The sequence below is a fragment of the Emydura macquarii genome, unplaced genomic scaffold (genome assembly GCF_026122565.2).
Source record: "Emydura macquarii macquarii isolate MOO-44397 ecotype Brisbane River unplaced genomic scaffold, CSIRO-AGI_Emac_v2 contig_2531, whole genome shotgun sequence".
NCBI lineage: Eukaryota > Metazoa > Chordata > Testudines > Chelidae > Emydura > Emydura macquarii.
The window spans coordinates 270,811-296,846 of record NW_027132668.1 but is presented as its reverse complement, the minus strand read 5'-3'; the positions used below and the strand labels follow the sequence as shown (position 1 = coordinate 296,846).

The following is a 26,036-nucleotide window of genomic DNA, read 5'->3' as shown; positions in this document are numbered from 1 at the left end:
TTTTTAATTATGGTAAAAAAAAGTTAGGACTACATATACCGTGCAATCCACTATGGGTCTCCCACTGGCATCAGTAGATTGTTTCCACTGTGCTCAAAAGTTGACTAAGGCCTTCATGTAGTAACTAAACTATTAATCATCATTTTTGTATTTTGTGTTCCGTACTTGATCAAATTATTGAGTATCATTCAGTGAAAGAATATGATCACATTTAGGACCATTACTATTTTTGCCCTTTGTTTCTCTTCCTTCCCAATCCTCCTTCCTTTGTTTCTTTCCCTCTTCCCCATGTACACCTCTTCTCCCATCTCTTCTCTACATTTCCGTACCTGTGTAAGTGAGGGAACGGGACCACTATTATGGGGAACTTTCCTTGCTTATACACTACCCCAGTAGAGTTGGCTAGCAAAAGGATCTGAGTTCCTGCTTCCACTCCCTTTACCCAGAGGCCCACCTGACCTCGAGGGCTCCCCTACCACTCTCCTGTGTGGTGGGGTCCCTGTAACCCTGACAAGGTTGGGCCCAGGATTCCTGGGGCTCAACCCCCAATCTTGCCGTGGTCCCTTATGGCAGGGGTTAGGGTGTCCCCACTCTGGGGTACTAACTCTGCATTGGGCACTTCCCTGACCCATTAATCATTGCATAAATGCAAAGCAATACAATTTATTAAACAAACAGCAATCAAAAATCAAATAAAAAATAAGAAAAGAGGAGAAAAGTTAAAGGAAAACATCCAACACTGACCCCTGGCATGGGAGCACCACAAACCGTGTTTCCAGGGTGTAAGGAAGGTTCACAGTCTATGTCACACATCGTCGCAGGCCCACTGTCCAGGTCCTGGCTACACTGCAGAGATGCAGAGTCAAGACACTTTCTCTGGCAGTAGCCACACACTTCCAGGCTCCCTCTGGTTCTCCCCAGCTGCTCACCGCACCCAGCTTCAGACAGCTCCAACCCCCCAGCTCCTGCTTCACTCTGCTCAGTGCAGCTGCACTCGGCTTGGCTCTCTGGGATGCCCCTCTGGTTCTGGTGCTGTGAGTCGGGTCAGCTCAGCCCAGCTTTCTGTGCTCCTCTTCCAGCTGCTGGATGCTTTGTCCTTGACTCTGGTCAGCTCTGCCCCTGCATGCCCAAGCAGGCAGCTCCAGCTCACATGGAGGGCTCGGCTCCCCCGACCCTCCGGGCTCCCTAATTAGCCTGTCTGCCATGTCAATCAGGCTGACCTGAGTTGGCCTCTCTCCACTGGCCCTGGGGGCTGTCCGTTCCAGGGTCCTGTTTCCTCCAGAGATGGCCTACCAAAAAGACCCACAAAGTTTCAGTAAGGAGCTAATAGACCCCTTACACCTGCAACAACTTCCTGTTCCTCACTCTCTGCTCACAGGCTTCATTCCTAACTCCTTCCCCATTCCACTGCTAAAATAAGCAATTAAATAATTAATGCTTAGATTTAAAGTGCCATTAGGTTTTAAAGTCAACCCAATGAGATTCATGCTAGATGGGGAAGTTCACACAGCTCCTTGCCTGATTGTCTGCTGTCTCAGGCAGACAACATTGTATCAGTTTATACTTGTTCACTTTTTGAAGGATATTTTTGCAACTATGAGGGCTAGAAACTTAGTTTAATTTTTTTTTTTTAAGGTAGATGGTGCAGATTCAGAAGATGCCATGGGAGTCTTACAAATACAGAATGTGGGCCGGATGTTTGACACTTGTGAGCTAGACAGAAAACCTGAGACCCCACTAACACGTCAGGGTCCTTCTTAATCACAGCGTAGAACCACAGGAAGTGTTCCCTCTACCCAGGAGAAGGTTTTTAATTTTATTGTTTAGGATCTTTTGACTATTACAGTATTTCTTATTACCTGGTTGTCTACTACTCTTTTAAAGAACCAGTACATATGTCCTTACAGTTAAGCATCCCACTTTCCTCCATCCTAGCAGCAGCAGCAGATGTGGGTTTCAACACCTCTAATAGCCTCTCTACTGGATCCTGCAGCTAAATTGGAATTCTGCATGATATGGGGATATACAATACATTGCACTGCACATCCAATAGCATGCAAGATATTAGCAAAGCGGTAACCAAGAGGAGGCTGTTAGAGATACCAGATCTGTGAACTCCAGAAAGTCAAAGAGGCCTTAGCGATTGCATGGGGAAGAGATCAGCAACTTCTTGTGGACAGTGTGAGGGAGAAGCATCTTTGCTGGACTACCCTCACCCATATTCATCACCCTCAGGGAGAGGCAGGAAAAACAAACTTACCAAGCCCTGAAAAAGTTTAGGCTGAAGAACAGACTAAGTAAGGTACACCTGAGTTCCTTAGCGATATCCTAGAACTGTAAGAAACTTAAAAAGATGCCTGGCTGTTAAGGAACAGCAAAACATATGAGACTCAAAGATACGTCTAATACTGGGGCAATTCGAGCCTATAAGGATAACTACATCAAAACACAGCATGGTTTAAGACTAAAATATTTATTAAAATGTCATACAGTTCTAGTACTACTTTCCTTCCATTGGGTAGCACCTTCCATTCAAAGGATTGATAACGTTGTGTGAGGGTGCAGTCAGGGAGCCACTGTGTCTAGACACATTGGTATCCCTCTGGATTAATAAAGCAAATAAAATTATACTCATCATTTTGTAGCTTATTTCTCCCTTCCCACTTGTACTGCCCATGATAAACACTTTCCACGTTGTTTCCCGTGGACGACATATAAAAAGTGATTCAATCTGCATTTGGACCTTACTTTTTTCTTTGAAATATGAAGTGTCATTGTTTCCTAATATAGATTTAATGTATTTATATTCATCACAGTAATTCATTGCTGGTTATTGTTATCTGTTATTTTTCATGAAAGATTTATAACCAAGCCAGCTTTAGAGGCTCCATGACTGAGGAAATGCAGCTAGGGCTATAGTTGAGGGTTACAATGTAGTCTGAAATTTTACTTCAGGCATTGAAACATTAGGATGCTGTGTCACAATGGGCTGGATTCCAATCCCTTCACTCAGGTGGAATATTACATCACTCTACAAGTACTTCCATTAAAGTTGTGGAGTGAGAAATAAAAGTATCAGAATTTGGTCCTGTGGAATATGGATTTGGGCTCTTCCCCCAGTGTCAAGTCTCTGAAATCCTAAAACCCATCCACATGCAAATATTCCTCAATTGCATCTGAGCATTTCTTCCCTGTGTTGTTTCTTGGGGTGTGAGATGCAAATGAAATCTCGCATGCAGCTCTTTTAAAAAACACACTGTAATTGTTTTGTACGTGGCAGAAAAATAGCTTGTGCTTACTCAAATTGGGAAAATATTTGAAGAACCTTCTAAGTGCTGCAAGCAATCTCAAAGTGATTAGCTTTTAACCTCCTCTTCACTGCTACTCTAGGCTTTATTAGTTGCTCTCTTTGGCCCTTCTCCACTTTGTCTAATGCCTTGTGTGATGATAGACAACTATTTATTTGTCTGAGCATTTATAATTTTTTGCAACCTCTGAGAGAGAGCCCTTTGATCCAGTGCAGGCTAACAGAAAGTTCTGCACAGGAAATTATGTGTACAGACAAGCAGTAGAATTAGAATCTCTTTATACAGTTCTTTATACAGAGCAGAGCTACTTACAATAAACTCCTTCTCAAGAGCTACTGTAAATTTCAAGACAGCATATAGACTAGAGCAGACAGACTAAAAAAGTCCTTTGGGAGTTAACGGAATATGGCTTGTGTTAAAGAGTAACACGTAAGCTGGCAGCAGCAATAGTAAGAGTCAGTAAAACCTGAAAGAGTTCATCACATATTTAAATTTATTACATCCACTTGAACAGCCATTACAGTACTTAGTAATTTTATCTGCACAAGTTCATCTGTATTTGGACTTTCAGAGCATAGAGACTGATCTTGCCAGACAGAGCCATTTGCCCAGTCCTATTGATTTAGTGTGTGACACCTTGCAACACAGTGTTTAGTAATTATAAGAAATTAATTATTTTAGATTGTAAAATATGGGCTTGTTAATAATACTCTGACACAAGTTGCCAGTGTGCCAAAGCAAAAAGAGCGAGAAGGCTGCCTCTATGGTTGCAGTCCAGTGATTTAACATCTGTATCCAACATTACTGTACAAAAAAAGTCACACACAAGCAAAATTTTATTTTCCTGATTAGCGGTACATCTATATTGACTGTTTTGGGAAGGAAGTGTGACAGGCAAGACAACACCCAGGCAAATGACCCATAATGTGGGACAAACTTCTCCTGATAGGACAACAAAATACAATTGATATCATTCTGCATTCTGAGTGATAAATGCAAAATTGACCTCAAATTCTTGCAACTGATTTTTTTCCCAGTTGACGCAAGTCATTGAGAGAGAGTCCCTATCTATAGTACAGCTTGAACGGATCCCAGTATTTGACATTAACACTTAAGCAACAAAATAAATTATACAGAAGTTTTTAAGACAGTGGGAAAGTGATTTTTTTATTAGCAAATGAATATCATACATCACTTCAGAGCAAAGGACACATGAAATCTGGTTTCTTAAGGTGTCTCTTATGTTACTGTTTTTGACAATATAAACTTCCAACTTTGTTAAACTACAGACTTTTCATATATGTAGTCGTACAGTTTCCATTGCTTATATGTAAAACAAAAAGCGCTTTTTCAAATTCAGTTTGGCTTTTCAAAATTTAATCTGCATTTTTAATCAAGTAGCAGAGCTGAATAAGGAATACCCAAGTTCTATTTTGTTTGAGCAGATCCAAGTCATAGCTTCAGGAGGTCCATAAGAAAAATAATCCATTCTAATCCTTTTCCTGAATAGCAGTTCATTTCCCCAAATGCATTTATTTCTATAACTGGACTCACACCTTCAGCGGAAATATAAAACATTAACATTGGGAGCAGCTGAAATAGTGCTTTTCTCACTTTCAGTCTCTTGAACTTGATTAGAGATTGCTGCATCTTAGCAAGATAGTCAATAGTACAGTATAGTCTAGTCATGATTCTTCAGTGTAAATGTCCAGAATGTACATGAAGCTCTGGTTACAAAGTTTCAGTGTATCCACATGGGCAGCAATCCATTTTTCAGTTTTGTACTCTTATCTTAACTCTACTGCAGTCTCTCTGCCATGAGCAGCTCTCTGGATCCTGCTTCCTTCATTATTTCTCTGGTTCCCATTGCTGTCTTGGCCAGGTTTCATGCCTACTGCTTCCACTTCCTGCTGTCACTGTTCCTCCCACCACATGCTCATGCTGCTTGTAAAGTCCCATGCTGAAATTACACTTGCTCAGGTTGATACTAGGGGCTGTCCGAGTCTAGCTCACCTTCTTGTTGCACAAAATGGCCTGAGCAACACATTCTGTCATCATTTGCCATCATTATGCTGGCATCTAGTTTATATACCACTTGGCCCTTCTTCTGGTGATTTGTTCCTTCACTTCAGAATTCAGGCTCCCTAGCTATCCAGTCTGTATCTCTATCTGCAGTTTTATACCACATTTATCACCATGGTACAGTATCTTCCATAGTGGCCAATCCTAACAGGATCTGACCACTAGACATTGCCATTGCTATTCCCTAATCTGCCACAGCCTTGCCTGACTAAACGGTGTTCTTTTTAGTAGTGTTCTCCGACCCTTTCCAGAGGATATATCCCCTGCTATAGGAATCACTCCTGTTTGTTCACAAAGCCAGGTTGCTATTGTCTTCAGACAACACCCTGCAGCTCCCTTGTGGCTCCCTGTCTCTCTTATCTCTGTTAGAAAATTACCGTTTGCTATTCCCCTAACCAGTGTAGGGCCTTTCTTTCTGTCCAGTGGGAACCTCACTGTAGTTCCCTTATTTCATTCTTGTCTGAGGGGAAGGGACCTCACTTCCCTTTTTCTTCCCCTGGGGTCCCAGATATAAGAGAGCCCTGGATTTTAAGAAAAGATTATTCTTTAAAGCAATGTCTCCCTAACAGGACAGTAAACTTCCCCTAGGTGGAAGGACTTGGATCTCTATTACTGTGCTTCATTCTTCCTGCTCAATCTACAGCCTTGTGCCCTTTTCTTTTCACATCCGCTGACACTGCTGAATCCCTCTTACTCATAGCTGAGCCACCTCTTCTTCTATCTCTGGCTGATCAGCCAAGTCACCAAAGTGCAAGAGTGGCTTTGAGCCTGGTGGGGGACTAGATACTCTGACTCCACTCATGCTTACCTTCTTCTGTGAGCTGTAGTAGTCTGATCTCAGATGGGCAGCTGAACTTGTAACACTCAAGGGGGAAGTGGGAATTGCATGGAGGATTGCACATGCAGCTCCTTGTTCTAGTGGGGCTAGAATGTCCTTAAAGGGTACAACCTGGCTGCCCTCATTAGGTAGGAGGTGGGGTTTGAGGAATGTAGAGTCTGAAAGTAGCAAATGTCCAGAAGAACTTTATTTTTTTACAACACGGTCTCCAAGAGCTGTAGAAAAGTGCCCAAAGCTTCTATACTATTTAATATGAAAAATACAACTGACCACTACCACAGACAATAGACACTTTATACCTACAAGTGCTCATGGGTGTGATTGTCTTTTCCGCCCATGGCAAGATGGAACTAGGTATCTCACCCACTGCCCAGGAGATATTGGGAGAGGGAAAAATATGTTACACTCTGGCTCTCACATGCAGTAAAATTGTTGAAGCTGAATAGCAAATTAATTGATTAACTTACCCTCTCCATTCTCTTTCCCCTTTGTGCCCAGAACATGAAAAAACACAATGGTCATTGTATGCAGTCACTTCAGACATACTTTTTCAATCCAACCCACCTTGCCTGCTCTTTGGGAGCCAGGCAGCTTGAAGCTGAACTGGCTTAAACAAAAATGGACAGAGTAATATAAAGCTAGAAGTTACTTTAAAATACTATTGATGGATGATGGGAAAATTCGCTGTTCCATCCTGAGGCCTTGTGAGGAGGCGACACAAGTGATGAGCAAAAAGCTGATCTCAGCCAGGACATCCCTTCTTATCTGCTTGCTGGAGAGGAAAAAAGCGCACTCTGAGTGATGATGCTACTGCAATCAGTTTGGTATAATATCATATTAGCCACAATGAAAGAGGATCCTCACATAAAGCACATCAAAGATTTGGAAAGTATATCTTAGCTACGGTTTTAGATCTCTAATTCAAAGACATCATGCCTGCTTTCCTCCCAGCATGTGAGGTTGGGCTATACCACTCCAGACAGATTCTCAGATATAAGGTTCCTAACTGTGTACAAGAGCAGATTAATGAGGGGGAAAGAGAAAAGACAGCCTGTAGGGAACAGATGAAGGAGAAAAAAAACAAAAGCCATCAAAACCCCCAAGTCATAGGGGGCAGATATGCAGTACTATGTTATTTTGGTTCACTTTTCTTCACAACTTCTTTCACATGCAACCCATTCTCCTTCATCCTCAGAACAGTCTCTTTGGAAATGGCTCCCAGATTTATTCTGATAAAGGGAGGATAACTGGAGTTTATAGAGTATCTCTGTATGGTTTCAAAGCCTATTGTAAATCCTTGGGCCATTAATCCAGAGAGGTGCACGTGAAATGTAGACACTGTCTATAGTTTTTTTTCTTTTCACGTTACAGTATTTATGGCTTTTAGGAGACTAGTTATTACCATTGAAAAGACATTTGAGGGCCCATTCCGTAAAGAGTTAACTTTCCTGGACTAGGGAATCTTGCTGCTCATATTCAACTGATACAAGGTCAATGACAAACACACTGAGGAAGTCAGAGTTGCTTTATTTTTCTTGTGAACAGGTCAAATAAAACACTGCTGATGCTCCATTTATCTGGTGAGACAAGCAAACACTTGGCAGCTGAGGAAAGCATACATTGGAATCTGGCACTAGCCTCCTAGCACAGCCGTCAACCTGCTGACTAATCACTTCATCCCAAGTTAATGCAACTGCAGGTTTTTAGCACCCTTTCATCTCACATACCCAGGCACATGCGCCTTCAAATAGAACTATTGATACTAGTGATGCCATTATTGATTTTTTTTATTTGCCTTTTTGGCAAGAGGGTACTTATTTTGGCTGGTTTCTCCAGTATTTTTCTAATTCTTACAATGTCATTTCAAGGTGGGAGCTGTCATTTCACACTGCTGCTTCCAGTAACAGTCAAACCATAAATGAGGGCTCTAAAAATCTTAGTCTGGATTTTCTTGTTTTCTGTGAGTTTGAGAGATTTTTAAAAAAATATTATTTTCAGTTTGTTTTGTTTTGGGGAGTTAATATTCTAGCGATTACAAGCATCATATGCCGCAAACCTGATTGTGTAAAGAGAGCTGATTTACCATAGGTTTGCATTATTGGATAAAATTTGCAGTCTTGTCAGCACAAACTATTTAAGCAACTCCCAAGGACAGTGTTAAAATGTAGGTGGAGTCTCTGAACTCTGTTCTTGGCAGCTGTACTTTATTAGCTGCCAAGGTGGCACTGCTAAGCTAATGCAGTACTTTTACAGAAGCATTATATATTGTGACAAGCCAAACAACCTCCAGGACTCTCACTCCTCATGACTCCCATTTCAGATCTCATCCATTATATGAATGAAGTATGAGAATATTTCTCTGTTTCCCAAAGATATTAATAGACTCATGGGAACAGTTCTGTCTGAAGAAAGGGAAGTGATTAGGTCTGTTCAGTCCCAAATGGAAAGCCATGGCAGGGCTACCCACTTTGTCCTTAGTAAACAATTTTTAAAGAACAAATAGCATTTTTAAAAGTCATAAAATGAATACCTAAAATGATACCTAAAATCAGTCATTAAAATTACCACAGGATGTATCAGCAGGTAGATAATTTGCCAAGTATGTATTAATAATACATTGCATTTCTGTACTACTTTCGTTTTGAGGATATCAAATGTTTTATAAACAACAGTGAATTAAACCTCATAATACACTGTAAGAAAGGTAAATATTATTGTCCCCATTTTGCAGATGATGAAACTGAGGCACAGATCTATCAATTAACCAGATCAGGGTCACTCTGGAAGAGTCCGTGGAAGAGCTGAAAATATAATAGAGGGTTTATGACTCTCAGTTTTGTGCTTTAACCACAAAGCCATCTTTCATATATTAAAATCTGGAGATATTTGGCAATCTGCAGGTGGGAGCACTGTATAAAGTATCCATCAGGGATGCTGATAGGCTAGCATTCCAATACTGCTGCTTTGTATTCTACTGCCTTCTAGAACCACTATTTCAAGAAATTATGTTACAGCAGTGGAATGGCCCAATCCTCAAGTATGAAGTGATGTTTTAAATAGAAAGATATTGAAGGGTATTTGAAAGATGCATGTGGATGCTAGAAAGAAGTGGGCACTTCCATTGCTGCCTGTCTCTGTGATTCATTGCTAATTATCAGCACTGAGGAATTCCCAACTGTGTGCATGGGAGACTGTCACTCTCTGTAGTGCCAGGAGTTAATGATAACGATACAAATTTTGGCACAAAGCTGTCAATTTGTACTTTGAAGAACAACCATGCAGAATTTGCTCCTCATGCAGAAGGAACAAACCATGAGCTGTAATGATCCCTAACTTGTTTTAAGGAGAGGGAAAGATGCTACTATAGAAGCATGTATCTGGGGGCGGGGGGAAATCAATGACTCTGGCAGTAGGGTTCCTTTAAAGTTATAGGCATATTTTATCACTGGGTCTGAAACATTATTATATACTCTGGACCAGATCCTCAGCTGGTGCAAAGGGTGTAACGATTTAAATCAGTGGAGCTATGTTACTTCACACTAGCTGAGAATCTGGCCTTCTATTTCAAAGTATTGTTTTCTTACTGCCACTCATGTCTGGCATATTTTTCTTGATTTTTAAACTTCTCCAAGACCAGCAATAGATTTTCTGGACCCTTGGAACATTTGAAGTATCTTTACTCCCTTCTCCAGGCTATTTTCCACATCTTTGACATTCAGAGACCCAGAGCAACTTCTTTTCTTGGTAACAAATTTACTTCTCAAAACTGACCTGATCCCTAGTAGTGTAATTTGTTTACCAAAGGCAATTCGTGCCACTGCTTGTTTCATTGTTTTTCCCACAGAGACTCCAAAATATGTACATGGGCCAGAATTTCCTCCTCTGACATTGTTTATCTCCCTTTCTGCTTTCCCTCTTTTATTAGAGCAAATTATCACTCTTTTGCTGGCTACATCGCCTACCATTGGCTTAAATGTGTGGCAGTGTTGAACATTAAATAGGATCTTGCTCTATCCAATTATACAGTGAAATTCAAGACTGATTTCTTACCTGCAGTGTTTGGCCAAGATCCTAGAAAACATGGTGGCACATCTTGAAGGTAATGATCTGTAAGCTAAATTGCAATCTGCCCCAATCAGAGTCATTAACGATGTGTAAACCATAATGGATTGAAGTGTCCTAGCCTTCTTGGTGTTTTAAGATCAATCAGCATCCTTTGGCATGTTGATTCATCAGACCCTGTTGAACTAGATGAAGAACAAGTTGGTGATGACAGTTTTATTACAGTATTACAACAATATGTAATAAACTGCATCTTGGTCATACCCCATTGGTTAGTCTCATTAGTTAGTTGCACTGGGAGAATTCTCTTGAGAATTCTACTTGCCACTTTTCATGTATTTATTTCTATTTTTTTGTACAGCCATTTCTCTGGCACTCATCATGGTAGCAGCTACTGGCTGGAACACTAGTGGAGTTTCCCATGGTTCTGCTCTGTCTGTGATGTGTTTCATGCTGCTTTGTATATGGTACCTTAGAGTCTAGATTTAGAAGAAGAATAGTTTAGATTATCACTGCTATGCAGATGACACCAGTTATATTTTTTCAATGTCCAGACATGGAGATCAATATACCATACAGTGTCAAAGGGACTGCGTTAATGAGCAAGATAGCAAGTTGCAAGCAAAAATCTGGATAAGATTAAACCTTTGCAAAGTGAAATTATGCAGATATGATGGGATTGAAAGTATGAAGTGTGGATATTTTCTTAGCCTTCCCAGTCTACCAGTTTGATGGGAAGATGTTTCAGAGGGTCAGTCTGTCATGTAGCCTTGGCATGGTCCTTGATCAAGGTCTAACAATGAAATTCAAGGGCCTGATTCTCCACTACCTTGCAGTCTTGGTTATCATTTGTAGCTCTTCAAAGTCAGGGTAAAATGCTACCAAAGTGCAACACTCTGGTGTAACAGACTCTAGAGGATAAACAGAACCCAGAGCTTTTAATCAATCTAATAATGTTGCCAGACTGCAGATCTTTATCTTGCACCCTGACCTGATATCTATAATGCATGTCTTTGTAACACTGAGGTTGGATTACAGCAATGCATTCTATGTTCTGCTGTCTAAGAGTCATGTCTGGCTGATGCAGAATATAGCAGCATGACCTTATTAATGGTAAGTGCTAAGTGGTTGTCAGCACTGCCTATTCATTGGTGTGAAGTAGTTTTAAGATTTTATTTTTACATTTAAGGCTACATCTACGCTATGAGAGAGAGGTGAGATTCCCAGCTCACATAGACATATTCACGCTAGCTCTCATCCGAGTTAATGCACTAAAAATAGTAGTGTAGCCGCAGTAGCACAAGCAGCAGTGGCAGCAGAACTACGCTAGCTGCTTTGAGTACAAACCTGCCTGAACCCCTTAGGTATGCATTTGGGGCTACTAGCCACAGCCTGGGCTACCATTGCTGCACTACTATTTTTAGCGTGCTAGCTCAGATGAGAGCTAGTGCAAGTATGTCTACTCGACCTGGGAATCACACTCCTAGCTCAAGTGTAGACATAGCTTGAGTATCTTACTGAGCTTCTGGCAATCTCTGTAGAGTAATGTCTTCCTCTCTGAGGTCAGACAGAAAGGGTATTTTGATCACAAGGCTTTTTAAGGGTAGTCACTATCTGTATTTTTGTTTAGTTGCTTAATATAAAAATATGATTTCCAACATGCAATAATTTACTCTGAGACATAAGTCCATATACTTGTATGCATGTTATTTGCCACAAGGATTAAAATGCGTGTCTATGTTTTATTTTGACTGCATGGCCTAGCATGCTTAAGCAAGAGAAGTTCAAAATAGCAGTCACTGATCCAATCCATGGTTGATGGTTTTTAAAAAGAAAATAAAAAGAAACATGCAAGTGTTTTCACACTGAGCCACCAAAGTCCAAAGACCACTTTTCAAAAATATAGTGTATTCACAGTCATGGAGATACTAGAGGGAATTGGAGATTATCGCAGTATCAGTTGAAAATAGGAAAACATTTGTGGTGGTTAATTTTTTTAGTATATTGGCTACAATTAGAGCTGCAAATATAGATTTCCAGATGTTTATGAAGAGTACAAGAGTTGTATTTTATATGTATGGCTGTAGTAATGATTTCCATTCAGCAGCCTAGAAAAAACATTTCATGTCACAACAAGAAAGAAATATGACTGTTTTTTACCCTCATCCCCTGTCTAGAAATTCTGAATACTTTAATCAATGCCAAACAAAAATGATGGGCTAGAAATTAAAACTACAACCACCAGAGGCAGGACATAAATGTGCAGATGTTCTGTGATGTTGAAGAAGCTTGTCAAACACTGACAATGACTTTCAGAGAAGGACTAAGAATCTATTGGAGTAGGACATTCTCAGAACACTGGCCCCTTTAACTACTCCATCAGAAAAACAATTTATCTTTTCACATTTCCTGAAAGAATTGTCACAATGTGACTTACTTTATTCTCACCATTTCATTAACAAGATAGTAACTAGAATCTATTACTATAAGTAAATAAAATGAGATGCTCCAATCTCTGATTTACTGGACCTGTCACAAGGACACACTACTGATTGGTCCCAAAGTAGTGAGCAAACTTCAGGAGTCCTTTTCCGATCATTTTCAATGATTTTCCAATTATTATTTCAAGTATCTATGTGTCTCTTATCACTGCTGTACAAATGGGTGCCCTGAAAATCTTACGTTTACTATATTTAATCAATTAAACAAGGAGATATTGCAAATAACAATAAAAGCAACAACTGGAGAGCTTTTAAAGGCATTCAATGTGTCTGGGTACACTTAATGTTTGGACATGATAAAAAACACCTTACCAGAGGAAAAGTGATTGTATACTTTCCTTTACTAGTCTCTGCTGCACCAGGCTACCTCACCGGAGAGCCTGGGCCTCTGTTAGTATAAAATTTCTGCCTCTGAAAGTGGATCCCTGACTGGAATTCTTTGGCAAATGTAAATAAATTCCAGCTGCTCCCTCTTCATTCACTACATTTTATTTATTGTTTTAATCAATACACACAGGGCCAGATTTCTTATGTGGTCTGGTTCCTTTTTGCCTGAGGCAGTATGAAGGAGCTAGATATTGAGATGAGAATTCTCCCAGTTCAGGAAGCACTTTGCTATCATAAAACCAATGGAACCAGTTCTTATGCCTGGTCCTTGGTAAAGGGACATGCCAAGAGGCAGGAAGGGTACATATTTGAGGTGAGAGGCAACATGGGTAGAGTGCTGCTGTGCCAGTTCATATCAGGCAGATGGTCCCTTCTGGACATTTAACTGCTGGTATAAGTTAGAAGAGCCTGTTGAGGAATGGACCAGGAGCTCCCAGAGCAGAAAATCAGGGAGCTATGACTGGCTCTCTGACTGCCTTTCCTACACTGAGTGGATCTCAATTTAGGAAAGAATCTTACCTATAAATTTCTTGTCTCAAAAAGCTTGGGTCAGGTATCAGATACTTACTTTCTGGATGGAATTAGTCAATGGAAAGAAAGCACTAGATGCAATATATTTGAATTGTAATTAATTATTTGAGGCAAAATCTCTCTCAAAATTAATTTATATTAGCTTGGATAAGGACACTGTGATATGGGTCAGATATGGATTGAAGGACGTAAGCAAGGGTAATGATAAACACTGGTTTTCTGAACTGGGAGAATATGATTATTGGGGTACCAGGGTGTTTGGCTTGGGTTCATTTAACATCCTTATTAATTATTTGGAAGTGGAATTGAACAGCCACTTAATTCAGTTTGCATTTGATACTAAATTAGGAGTTGCTGCAGACACCAGTGAGGGCAGAGAAATAAATCTAAGGCACCTGGAAACATAGGCAGTAAATAACAAAATGAGGTTCAGTTTGAAAAAATGCAAGCTAATATGTGTGGAGGGAAATAATCCATTCAGTGAGAGAATCCTGGAAGCAGTAATGCTGAAAGAGCTCTAAGGGTATTAATGGGCAGCAAACTACATGAATTTGAAATATATTATAGCCAAAAAGTCAGTGTAATTTAGGTTTATGCAGAAGAAGTGCATCAAGGAACAACAACAAGAAAATGGTCCCTCTTCACATGGCTGTGATGAGAACACAACAGTAGTAGTGTGTTCAGTTTTTGGGATCCCATTATCAGAAAGATACAGACAAAGTGGAAGGAGTTCAGAAAAGAGCCATAAAAATGATCCAGTACCTAGAGGTATTGACTTATGAGGAAAGAACAGAGGAGTTAAATATGAATAGCTTGGCTGAGATATGGCTGCAAGGGGACAGAATGACAGTCTACAAATATTTGAAGAGTGTAAACACCCAGGGGGAAGGAAAATAATTTAGGGTGGTCACTATGAGTAAGGTTAAAATTCTGTCATGGGTATTTTTACCTGTCCCTAACGTTTATTAAAAATGCCCTGGGGGAGAGTGGGACTAAGAGTCAGAGCGCTGCTGGGCCAAGCGCTGGCAGCTGCTCCAGTCCTGCTGCTGCTCCAGTCCCAGGGGGCTGACCCAACCCCAGTCACTGCTCCAGCAGCCCAGGGACTGTTGCTCCAGTAGCCGGGGACCACTGCTCCATCAGCACTGAGACTGACCGCCGGCCAGCTGCTCTGGCGGCCCAGGATGAGATGAAAGCTCCATTCAGATGAGTCATTTAAAACCAGGCTGGACAAATCACCAGAAAACATACTGTAGGGAAGCTTCCATTGCCTGGGGAATGGATTGGATGACTTAACTGGTCATTTCTATCTCAAATGTTTATGACTGTGTGATATTTTAATATGTGTGGTCAATTAGTTACCTGTGGAAAGAATATATTTTTCTGTTGTCTGTGGGTGCATAATTAATGGCCCAATCCTGCCAACACTTATGGATGTGCTTAACGTTTAGGAATGTAAGTAGTCCTACTGACTGCTCGTGTGTTTAAACATGTGCTTAAGTGTTTGCAAGATCGGAGCTCTAGATCTAGCGGAGTTCTATGTACAGACAGAGTATATAGCTAACTAAATCATATCTATTTAACTAATACATGGAAAGAATTCTAAAGAATGGTGTCAGCAGGAAGCTTTGAAGAGAAGTTACTCTATGGGGTTTTTTTTAGTTGCTCAGGGGCCAGAATTATGCAGTACATCCCAGTTACTAATTGTTAATCTTTGCCATCTTGCTGCTTTCCCCTCTGTGGTGATGAGTATTCAGTAGACATTTTGAGACTGTTTTCTATGTTCCAGTTTTTCTAAAATTTGATATTTTTGAACTGTCTGACTTTGAGATGTACTCTAAAACTTCTGTTAAATACAAAAAAGGCAACCGGAAATGAAAATGTGGTTCTTTCTCATAGAAGGGCATATTAGTATGGAACTAACATTCAACTTGGATTTTTTTCCCACTAAAAGAAAGTAATTTTCAAACCACTTATTTTAAAAAAACAGCAAAGCCCAGATTGCAAATATTCAAACAGCTGGGAGTTGTGCCCCCTAAAAATAGCAGCAAGTGGAAATGGTTTTTGTTTGTTTTATGTTTGTTTGTTTGTTTTTCTTTCCCCCTTCGTGGGTTGTGCGTGGGGCTGGCAGTGCTGTTGTGCAGCGGCCCAGTGGCAAAACCTCAGGACTCTCCAGCAAGAGGCTAAGCAGCAGCAGCTCCAGTGAATCCGAGAGCAGTTCAGAATCTGACTCAGAGAGTGAAAGCAGTTCCAGTGAGAGTGACGGCAGCAAGCCCTCCCATTACTCCAGCCCAGAGGTAAGGACTCCTGCTCTTTACGATTCAGGGTGGCAGCTGAGATATGACACCCACTCGGGCCCTTAGCTAGCCAAGAAAACATAGGGAGGCTGTGGGGAGGCAAAAAAAAAAAAAAAAAAAGGACAAGGGGGTGGCCCAGAGATCCCCTGCCCCTGGATCATTCTGAAATACATTTCTCAACAAAAGCAAACACAAAAAGATATGCTAAATAAATAAATAACTCTTTTGATTTTTTTGTTTTGTTTTTAAATTCTAGATAGGTCAAATGCATTGCAAGGCAGAGGCCCTGCCCGAGACTCTGTACAATGCTTAAGTCCTTAATGCTGGCTTAAGTGCTGCTTATGTGAGCTCTTGCACTGGAGTAAATCTAACCCTGTCAAAAGCAGTTTGCCCATGTGGTGGTTTGACTTTTCATAACAATTCCACTAAACTCACCAACCTGGTGAGAAGGGCCTTAAACTAGGTCAAAGGGAACAGGTGACAAAAAGTTAGATATAAAAAAGGGACATTAACAGAGAGCTAGACATTGGGAGGGGGGAGATAAGAAATTTCAATGGGATCATAGAGCAACATTAGGGAAAACAGTGGAGGAATCTTCTCAACATCTTAAATGTCTGCACAAAGGCAAGGAGTAGAGGGAATAAACAAGAACTGGACATATTAGTACATATGATAAATTATGATGGAATTGGCATCATTGAGACTTGGTGGGATAAATCTCATGACGGGAAGACTGGTATAGAGGGATACAGCTTGACAGGATAGGCAGGGAAAAAAACAGGAGGAGGTGTTGCATTATACATCAAAAATATATACACTTGTTCTGAGGTCCAAATGGAGGCAAGCGGCAGGCCAGCTGAAAGTCTCTGTGTGAAGATAAAAGGGGGAAAAACATGGTAGGGATCTACTATAGACCACCAAATCAAGAGAAGGAGGTGGATGAGGCATTTCTGGAACAAATAACAGACATATCCAAAACACAAGGCTTAGTAGTAATGGGGAACTCTAACTACCCAGATATCTGTTGGAAAAGTAATGCACAAAACCACAAAAGGTCCAATACATTATTGCATTGTATTCAGGACAGCTTCTCGTTTCATCAGGTAGAGGAAGTAACCACAGGGACAGCCATTTTAGACTTGATTTTGACTAACAGGGAGGAATTGATTGCAAATCTCAAGACTGAAGGCAGTTTGGATGAAAGAGATCATGAAGTTATAGATTTCAGAATTCTAAGGAAAGGAAGGAGTCAGAGCAGCAAAATGAGCTTCAAAAAAGCAGACTTTAACAAACTCAGAGAACTGGTAGCTAAGATCCCATGGGAAAAAAATCTAAGGGGAAAGAGAGTTTGGGAGAGCTGGTAGTTTCTCAAAGAGATAATATGAAAGGCACAACAGCAAACTATTCTGATGCAAAGGAAGGATAGAAAGACTAGTATGAGGTCAATATGGCTCCATCAGGAGCTCTTTAATGACCTGACAATCCTACAAAAAGTGGAAACATGGACAAATTGCTAAGAATTAGTAGAAGAGAATAGTGCTAGGCAAGTAAGGACAAAATTAGAAAGACCGAGGCACAAAAGGTGTTACACCTAGCAAGGAACAAAAAATTCCGTTAGAAGAGGTTCTATAAATATATTAGAATCAAGAGAAAGACAAAGCAAAGTGTAGTCCATTGCTTAGTGGGGAAGGAAAGCTAATAATGGATTATGTCAAGAAGGTTGAGGTGTTTAGTTTGCTTCAGTCTTCTCAAGTAAAGTTAATTGTGGCCAGATATTTAACACAATTAATATTAACAAGGGGGGAGGAACATGAGTCAGAATAGGGAAAGAACAGATTAAAGGATATTTATATAATTTAGATGTGTTCAAGTCAGCAGGGCCTGACGAAATTTACTTAGGGTATTTAAGGAACTAGATGAAGCAGTCTCGGAACCATTAGCAATTGTCTTAGAGAAATCTTGGAGGATAGGTGAGTTCTCAGATTACTGGAAAAGAGCAAATATAGGACCTATCTTTAAAAAGAGGAACAAAGAGGACCCAGGCAATTATAGACTGGTCAGCCTAACTTTGATGTTGCAACAAAGTATTAAACAATCAATTTGCAATCACCTGGAGGATAATAGGGTAATAAGTAACAGCCTGTATGGATTTGTCAAGAACAAATCATACCAAACCAACCTAATTTCCTTCTTTGGCAAGGTTTTTGGCCTAGTGGATAGGGGGAAAGCTGTAGATGTGATGTATCTTGATTTTAGTAAGGCTTTTGACAAAGTCCCACATGACATTCTCATAAGCAAACTAGGGAAATGTTGTCTAAATTAAATTACTATAAAGTGGATTGATACATAACTGATTGAGAGACTGAACTCAGAGAATAGTTATTAAAGGTACACTGTCAAACTGGGAGAACGTATCTATTGACATCCTGCAGGGGACTATCCTGGGCCTGGGCCTATTCAATATTTTCATTAATAACTTAGATAATGAAGTCAAGAGTATGTTTATAAAATTTGTGGATGACACTGAGCTAGGAGGGTTCCAAGCATTTTGGAGAACAGGAGTAGAATTCAAAATGACCTTGACAAGTTGGAGCTTTGGTCTAAAATGAACAAGATGAGATTCTAAATGCAAAGCACTAAACTTAGGAAGAAAAAATCAAATTCACAAATACAAAATGGGGAATAACTGGCTAGGCAGTAGTACTACTGAAAAGTATGTGTGGGTTATAGTAGTTCACAAACTGAATATGAGTCAACAGTGTGATGCAGTTGCAAAAAAGGCTAATATAATTCTGGGGTATATTAACAGGAGTGTGGTTGTAAGACACAGTAGTAATTGTCTCTCTCTACTTGACGCTGGTGGGCTCACATCACACTTTAGGAAAGATGTGTACAAACTGGAGAGAATCCAGAGAAAAAAAAAAAAAAAAACCTGATAAAAAATTTAGAAAACCTGAGGTAAAGTTAAAAAAACAGGGCATGTGTTTTGTCCTGAGAAAAGAAGAGTGTGGTGGGGAGGGATCTGATAACCCTCTTTAAATATGTTAAGGGCTGTTATAAAGAGGACTGCAATCAATTGTTCTCCATGTCCACTGAAAGTAGGACAAGAAGTAATTGTCTTAATCTGCAGTAAGGGAGATTTAATTAACTATTAGGAAAATCTGTTTTAACTATAAGGATAGTTAAGCACTGGATTAGGCTTCCAAAGAAATTGTGGAATCCCTACCACTGGAGATTTTTAAGAACAGGTTAGACAAACATCAGTCAGGAATGGTCTAGGTATACTTGGTCCTGCCTCAGTGCAGGAGGTTTGACTAGATAACCTCTTAAGGTACCTTCCAGCCCTACATTTCTATGATTCTAGTACCTTAAACTTAAGGCTGCAAATATCCTTACATATTCCCCAGACGCGCACGCGCACACACACACACACACACACACACAAATATATGTAAAAGTATTAAAAAATCCAGCATCAAGATTGTAACACACATAAATCCCAGACAGGTAATTCCCCTTTTCCATATAAAACTGCACCATGACAACCATGTCTCACAATCTCTCCTCATCCTAAAGAATCACATTCCCTTATTATAAAAATCAAACACACATTATATAACATTTTGGCACCAAATTTTCTATCAGGCAAATACAAATATCCCAACAACATACTGTAATATGTCTCCCTTGTTTTTGTTGTTCTTTCTTTATTCAACGATTTTCTTGCTTTCTCTCTGCCTCTCAGAATTTTTCAGGTTCACTTTCAGTTAATTTTTCCTTTCTCCTTTTCCCTCCCCTAAATCTCTTCCTCCAGGCTTCCCTTTTCTTACCTCTTTGTCTACATTCCTGGGCTCTCCTTCCCCATCTCCCTCTGTTTTCTGTCCTATTTCCTCCGCTGCCCATTGGTCTCCTTCCACTCAAGGTCTCATTCTTTCCCTGCAGATTCTATCCTTTTTCTCCCAGATTTATGCTTTTATGCCTCCATCTTTTCCTTCCATATGGAGTCTCAACAAACATACAAATTGGGAGGGTGGGGAAAGAAGAGGAGAAGGGGGGCTAGAGATCAACAGGGAGCAAAGGAGGAAGAAAGAAGGGAAAAGACAAGTGACATGCTGTGTGGAACTGGGGAGGAAGGAATTGGTGTGAAGGAAAAAGAGAGCATGGCGGACAACTAACACAAGCCAAAATGGAAGTGTGTCTGAGTCTGTGTCTGTGCTGCATGGAATTGAGAATTGTAAATTCTCTATTCTTCAGCTAAAGATCATAAGGGGAGGGGAGTTAATTGACTGAGTCAGTTTAGAGTTTTCATGATGCTGGGCTGAAAGGATGTTAATCAGGACCAAGGATCATGTGAACTTGGAGGAACTGGCTCCCCCAAAGTATTTTTCACACATCCACTCAAAATCTGTAGGGCTACATCTATGTGGATTGAAGGTATTGATAATTGTGGTCCTCAGGTGATTGTACTGTTCTACGAGATTGTTGGCCCCTTGTCATTATAGTGTGTGGTTTGTCTTTCTAGTGCATGCTAAAATTGTGAAGATTTCCACATTTTTCATGGCTGCAGTAATGCTGGGGAAGGCCATGACATTGACCTGAATGAGGTGGTGGTTGAGCCAGCAGAGCAGGACATTTGTGATGTCCTCAATGTCCATTGCTATATCAGGTCCAACATGTGCAGGTTTGTGTGTGCACGTCCAGAGACTGCTTGTGTGAAATCTATGATTTTCTATAGGACAAAATATCAGTTGCTAGTGTGTCTTTGTCAATGTATATGTAGAAATGATATCTCCAAGAACGATGAACTTGTGGGTTCCAGCAGTATGCTGGGCATCTGGTCTATTAGTTCTTATGGGAAGATGATAGGGATTTCATATGGAGGAGATCTGTAGCCTACAAGTAGCCTTAGATTCTTTTTTGTCCCTCACCTCAAATATCATAGGCATGTATTCAAAGGTTTTTGTTTCTGGGATGGGGCATCTTCTGCATCTATGTTTAGAGGGACAGAGGATTTCTGCTCCACCTCCTCTTTTATTTTTCTAGTTCATTTTGGGATCTTTGTGTATTGATTAAACTGAGGTTTGCAGCTGAGCTAGAATAACACCAGAGGTAGCATTCAGCCAGATCTCAGTGATGCAGGTCAGTTCAGATGTCTCATCCAATATCAAATTGTGAGTGGTGCTAGTTTTGTTGACTGCCAAATTTGCATTCATCATCAAGAACTTGAGGCTGTTATCCTCTTTCTCTATTGAGGCCATGAAGGGGCTGATAGATTGGTTGACTTCATGTGCCTCGTTGAAGGACTAATGCTATATGGGGCATCCTTGGGTGAAGTCTGTCCATCCCAATGACAATTTGGGTTTGCAGTGGTGAGGGGTAAGTGGATCTGACGTCCCCTGAAGGGGCTAGACTTCCTACTCTACAAATCCTAGAAGTCTGGCACTGTTGTGCTTTCCTCCAGTAAGTTAGTTTGGTGGTCTCTGTAAGGGAGGAATTGGTTAGGAGACTGCAGAAGTAATAGATTGGTGTGTCTGTGGTGCAGGCGAGACCATTTTAATTGGCTGGTTGGCAGTTTTGGGGATGGAAGGGCAGGATATCTTAGTGCCATCTAGTGGAGGCTCTAAGCTACTAAAATGTAGTTTCAGCCATCACTTCAGCCCTCCCACAAGATTTCTCATCCCCACCCCCTGGTGGCTCTTCCTGCCTTCCCTAGGCATTTCACTTTCAGTGACTTCTTCTCCTCCCCCATAGATTTTCCCCCTTACATACTACTCTACTCACCGCTTGGAAAGTATTTGCTGTTTTTCACTCCTCCCCAATCACTGGAAATTTAAGCAGGGGAAGAGGCTGTTAAGGCAGCCTCCTCTCTGAGCCTCCTCCGATTCCTACTGTGCAGTCTGAGCCTATGTATCCTGCGTTTTTATATCTGTAAGTAGGAACAGGGCTGAGGAGGTTTGCAGTAGCATTAGGAATAATACAGTTCTACTAACGTTCCTTGTTCAGTGTTAGAAGAAAATGTGACTCTTTCTGTGATTCTTTACATCATTGTCACATGATCTATTACAATGAAGCATGGGTTGGAAGATGAGCTGCTGGGGGAAAAGTAAAGAAGCAGTTCCATGGGACAGAGACACAGTGGCTGCTACACAGCTGCCCCTAGTGACAACAAAAAAGAGATGGATTTCTCTGTCCTGCTTTGTACTGAACCAGGCCCAGCCACCTGCTCCTCCGGCACCAGGCTCTTCCTGTCACTGCTCACCATTTCCAATGCTGAGGAAGAAGCACAAAAAGCAGCACATCGAGAGAGGACGCTTGCTGGTTCAGAAGAGTGACAAAGGGGAAGAGGCCAGTACAGTGAGACCCATGTTGGGCCACTCTTCCTTCCCCAAGCCAGTGATGGCACTGTCGACTCTGTCTAGGGTGTTGAATCCGGTGCGGGACTCTCCCCCCACTCCTGGAAGCAGCTGTGGTACCAGCGGTCTGACGGTCCCCTTCTCTTCTCCCTTCCAGTCCCACTGACGCTGAGAGGGCAGACAGCCTAGACAACTGGATCCAAAAGGGAACAGGGAGCATCAGGCCCCTAGCCAGCACAGGGAGTGTCAGGTCCCTTCCCAGCTCCCTATAGGGGCAAACCGGCCACGGTTCCAGTGCAGCGGTCACCAACTCATCCCTGGTCTCCGGAACTCTGGCACTGCGTGGAGGCAGAAGTTGAGACAGCTCCACCATGATCCCCAAGGCACGACTCTTCTTTGGAATCCGAGGGAGACGTTGTTGCTCTGCCCAGGGCACACCACCGCTACACAGTCTGTGCGCCACCAGAGTTTGGCACGGGGCCACCGGCCGGCACCTGACCAGCGAGGCACTGGCCAATACAGAGGGTTTCCCCCCGGCTCCTCCACCCACCATTCCTTCTCAGTGGCTTCGGGCAGGCAGGCTGCCATCCCATTCTACTCGGCACCAGACCCCAATTATGGTACTGACCCTAGTACTGAGGCCCAGGAGATGGCAGAGAAAGCGGAAGGAGCCCCTCCTCCGGCGCAAGCCCCTGCCTCATCCCCAGATGAGGCTGTTGTGGGACCCAGTAACCTGCTTCCGCAGAACGACTTCAGGGCCCATCAGGACCTTCTGAAGTGGGTTATGGCAAACCTGGCTCTGGAAATTGAGGAGCTCAAGGGGTCAGCACACATCCTGATTGACATCCTGGCTGCAGCACCTCCCTCCAAGACCACGGTGGTCTTGCCTATCAATGAGACATTGATGGGACCCATCAAGGCCCTAGGGCAAACTCCTTCTTCTCTGCCCCTCACCTCAAAGAGGGCAGAGAAAAGTACTGTATACCAGTGAGCAGGTTTAAATACCTATATTCACATCCCTTCCCCCACAGGGTCTCTGGTGGTCGCCGTAGCAAATGAGCAAGATAGGGACAGTCGAGTGCTACTCCAAAGAATAAGGATGTAAAGAGACTAGATCTTTTCAGGAGGAAAGTTTATTCGATAGGTTGCCTCCAACTACTATCTCCAACCAGCAAGCATTGCTTGGGAGATACAGTTTTGTCTAAATTTAAAGAGGCGAGACAGGAGTTTGCAACCCTCCTAGATGAGGGTAAGAATGTGGCCAAGATCTCTCTCCAGGCTGCTTTGGATGCTGCTGACTTAGCGGCCAGAACAATAGCTTCAGCAGTCACCAAGAGACATTGTTCTTGGCTCCAGTCCTCTGGCCTCCCCCAAGAGGTCTAACAGTCTGTCCAGAACCTCCCCTGTGAAGGCTCCTCTCTTTTTTCAGAGCAGACGGGACATGAGACTGCCCAGCCTGAAGGATTCAAAGGACACCCTGAGTTCCTTGAGTCTTTATACCCCATCAGCTGCCAGGAAGCACTTCAGGGCCCGGTAGCCCCCTCGGTTCCCTGTGCCTCTTAGACAAGAGCCCTACAAGAGAAAGGGGATAGGTTACAAACGGCACCAGCCTCTTCATCCATCTCAGCCTCTCCGATGGGCCCAAGCAGGCCTTTTGAAGGCCGCCTGAGAGCACTGTACCGGTCACCATCTCAGATTTCCCCTCCCCCCCCCTTTATTTTTGGACTGTCTGTTGCTTTTCGGCCTAGCAGGGGCATCCATAACATCAAACTGTTGGGTCCTGAGCACAGTGACACTTGGATATACCCTTCAGTTTCTACCCACTCCTCCTTCCCACCCCCATCCCCGTCTTTCTTCACGGATCCTTCTTAAAAGCAGCTCCTCATCCAGAAGGTGCAATCCTTCCTATGTATGGGGACTGCAGGGGAATTTCCTTAAGACTTGAGAGGGAAGGGGTTTTACTTCCGGTATTTCCTAGTCCCAAAAGCCAAAGGGGGCTCCAGCCCATCCTGGACCTGTGTCGCCTCAACAAATATGTCAAGAAGCTAAAGTTCCACATGGTCTCCCTGGCTTCCATAATTCCCTCCCTGGATCCAGGAGACTGGTATGCTACCCTCAATTTAAAGGATGCATACTTTCACATTTCTATCTTCCATGGCCACAGAAGATTTCTCAGTTTTGTGGTGGGTCATCACCGCTTCCAATTCACTGCCCTTCCCTTCAGCCTATCGGCAGCCCTGCAGGTTTTCACAAAGTGTATGGCGATTGTAGCAGCCTTTCTCAGGCACCGAGGTGTGTGTAAGTCTACCTGTATCTCAACGACTGGCTGATCAAAGGTCAGTCACAGGCTCAGGTTTGGTACAACATTAGTATAGTCCACAACATCTTCCAGGCATTGGGTCTGCTGATAAACAAGCAAAAGTCAACTCTGGTCCCGGTTCAGAGAATAGAGTTCATGGGGTCAATGCTCGACTCAATCCAAGCCAGAGCCTTCCTGCCAGAGGCTCAATTCCAGACTATGTCAGACCAGATATTCAAGGTCATCATCCATCCAATAATGAATGCTCAGCTCTGCCTCAAGTTATTAGGTCACATGGGAGTATGTACTTATGTGGTGCAGTATGCAAGGCTGTACCTCAGCCCCCTTCAAACATGGCTAGCACCAGTCAATTCCCTAAGCAGACACTACTTAGACTCAGTACTCACAGTTCCACCTCTGGTCCTCGCTTCCTTGACCTGGTGGAATGACCCAGGATCGGTAATGAAGGGGGTACTCTTTGCTGCCCCTCAAACTTCAGTAGACTTAGTCTTGGATATGTCCGACCTAGGGCAGGGAGCCAACCTCAGGACTCAGGGCCTCTGGTCCAAAAAAGACCTCTCCCTACATATAAATGTCAGGGAAGTCAGGACGGTACACTTAGCTTGCCAAGAGTTCCTTCCCCACATCTCAGGCAAAGTGGTGCAGGTCATGACAGACAATACCGCATTCATGTTTTACACTAACAAGCAGAGAGGTGCTTGGCCTTCGGCCTTGTGCCAAGAAGCCCTCCGGCTGTGGGCTTCTTTTAAACACACCATTCACCTTAAAGCGACACACCTCCCAGGAACCTGAAACATACTAGAAGATCACCTCAGCAGAGTCTTTTCCTCTCACCATGAGTGGTCTCTTCACCCGGAAATCATTAGTGTCATCTTTCAGAGGTGGGGGCCTCCCCAGGTGGACCTGCATGGCTGAACCCTGAAGAGCAGGCCTGCTTGGATCAGGTTCAACAGGTCTTGCTGGCTAGTAGAAAGCCTTCCACCAGAGCTATCTACCTGGCCAAGTGGAAACATTTCACTTGTTGGGCCTCCGAATGGAATCTCTCTCCATTCCAATATTCTCTGCATCCCATCTTGGACTATCTGCTCCACCTAAAACATCAAGGTCTGGCTCTCTCATCTATTAAGGTTCACTTGGCAGCCATCTCAGATTTCCACCCTCCAGTGAATGGCAGATCTTCTCCCACGAGATGATGGTCATATTTCTTAAGGGGCTGGAAAGGCTCTGCCCTCAGGTTTGCAAACCTATTTCCCCATGGGACTTGAACCTGGTCCTGTTGGGACTCATGGGGCCCCCCTTCAAGCCATTAGCATCATGCTTCCTGCTGATTCTGTCTCGGAAGGTCGCCTTCCTGGTTGCG

At 42.4% G+C, this 26,036-nt stretch overlaps 1 protein-coding gene across 1 annotated transcript in view; it reads left to right on the top strand.

Moving 5' to 3' along the window:
• The window catches only part of AFF3 (ALF transcription elongation factor 3), a 478,617-nt gene that overhangs the window by 398,216 nt on the left and 54,365 nt on the right, over positions 1–26,036 (top strand). Inside the window, exon 12 of the mRNA XM_067563544.1 lies at positions 15,838–16,003. Coding sequence (XP_067419645.1) covers positions 15,838–16,003 — 166 coding nt within the window. The remainder of the gene's footprint in view (positions 1–15,837; positions 16,004–26,036) is intronic.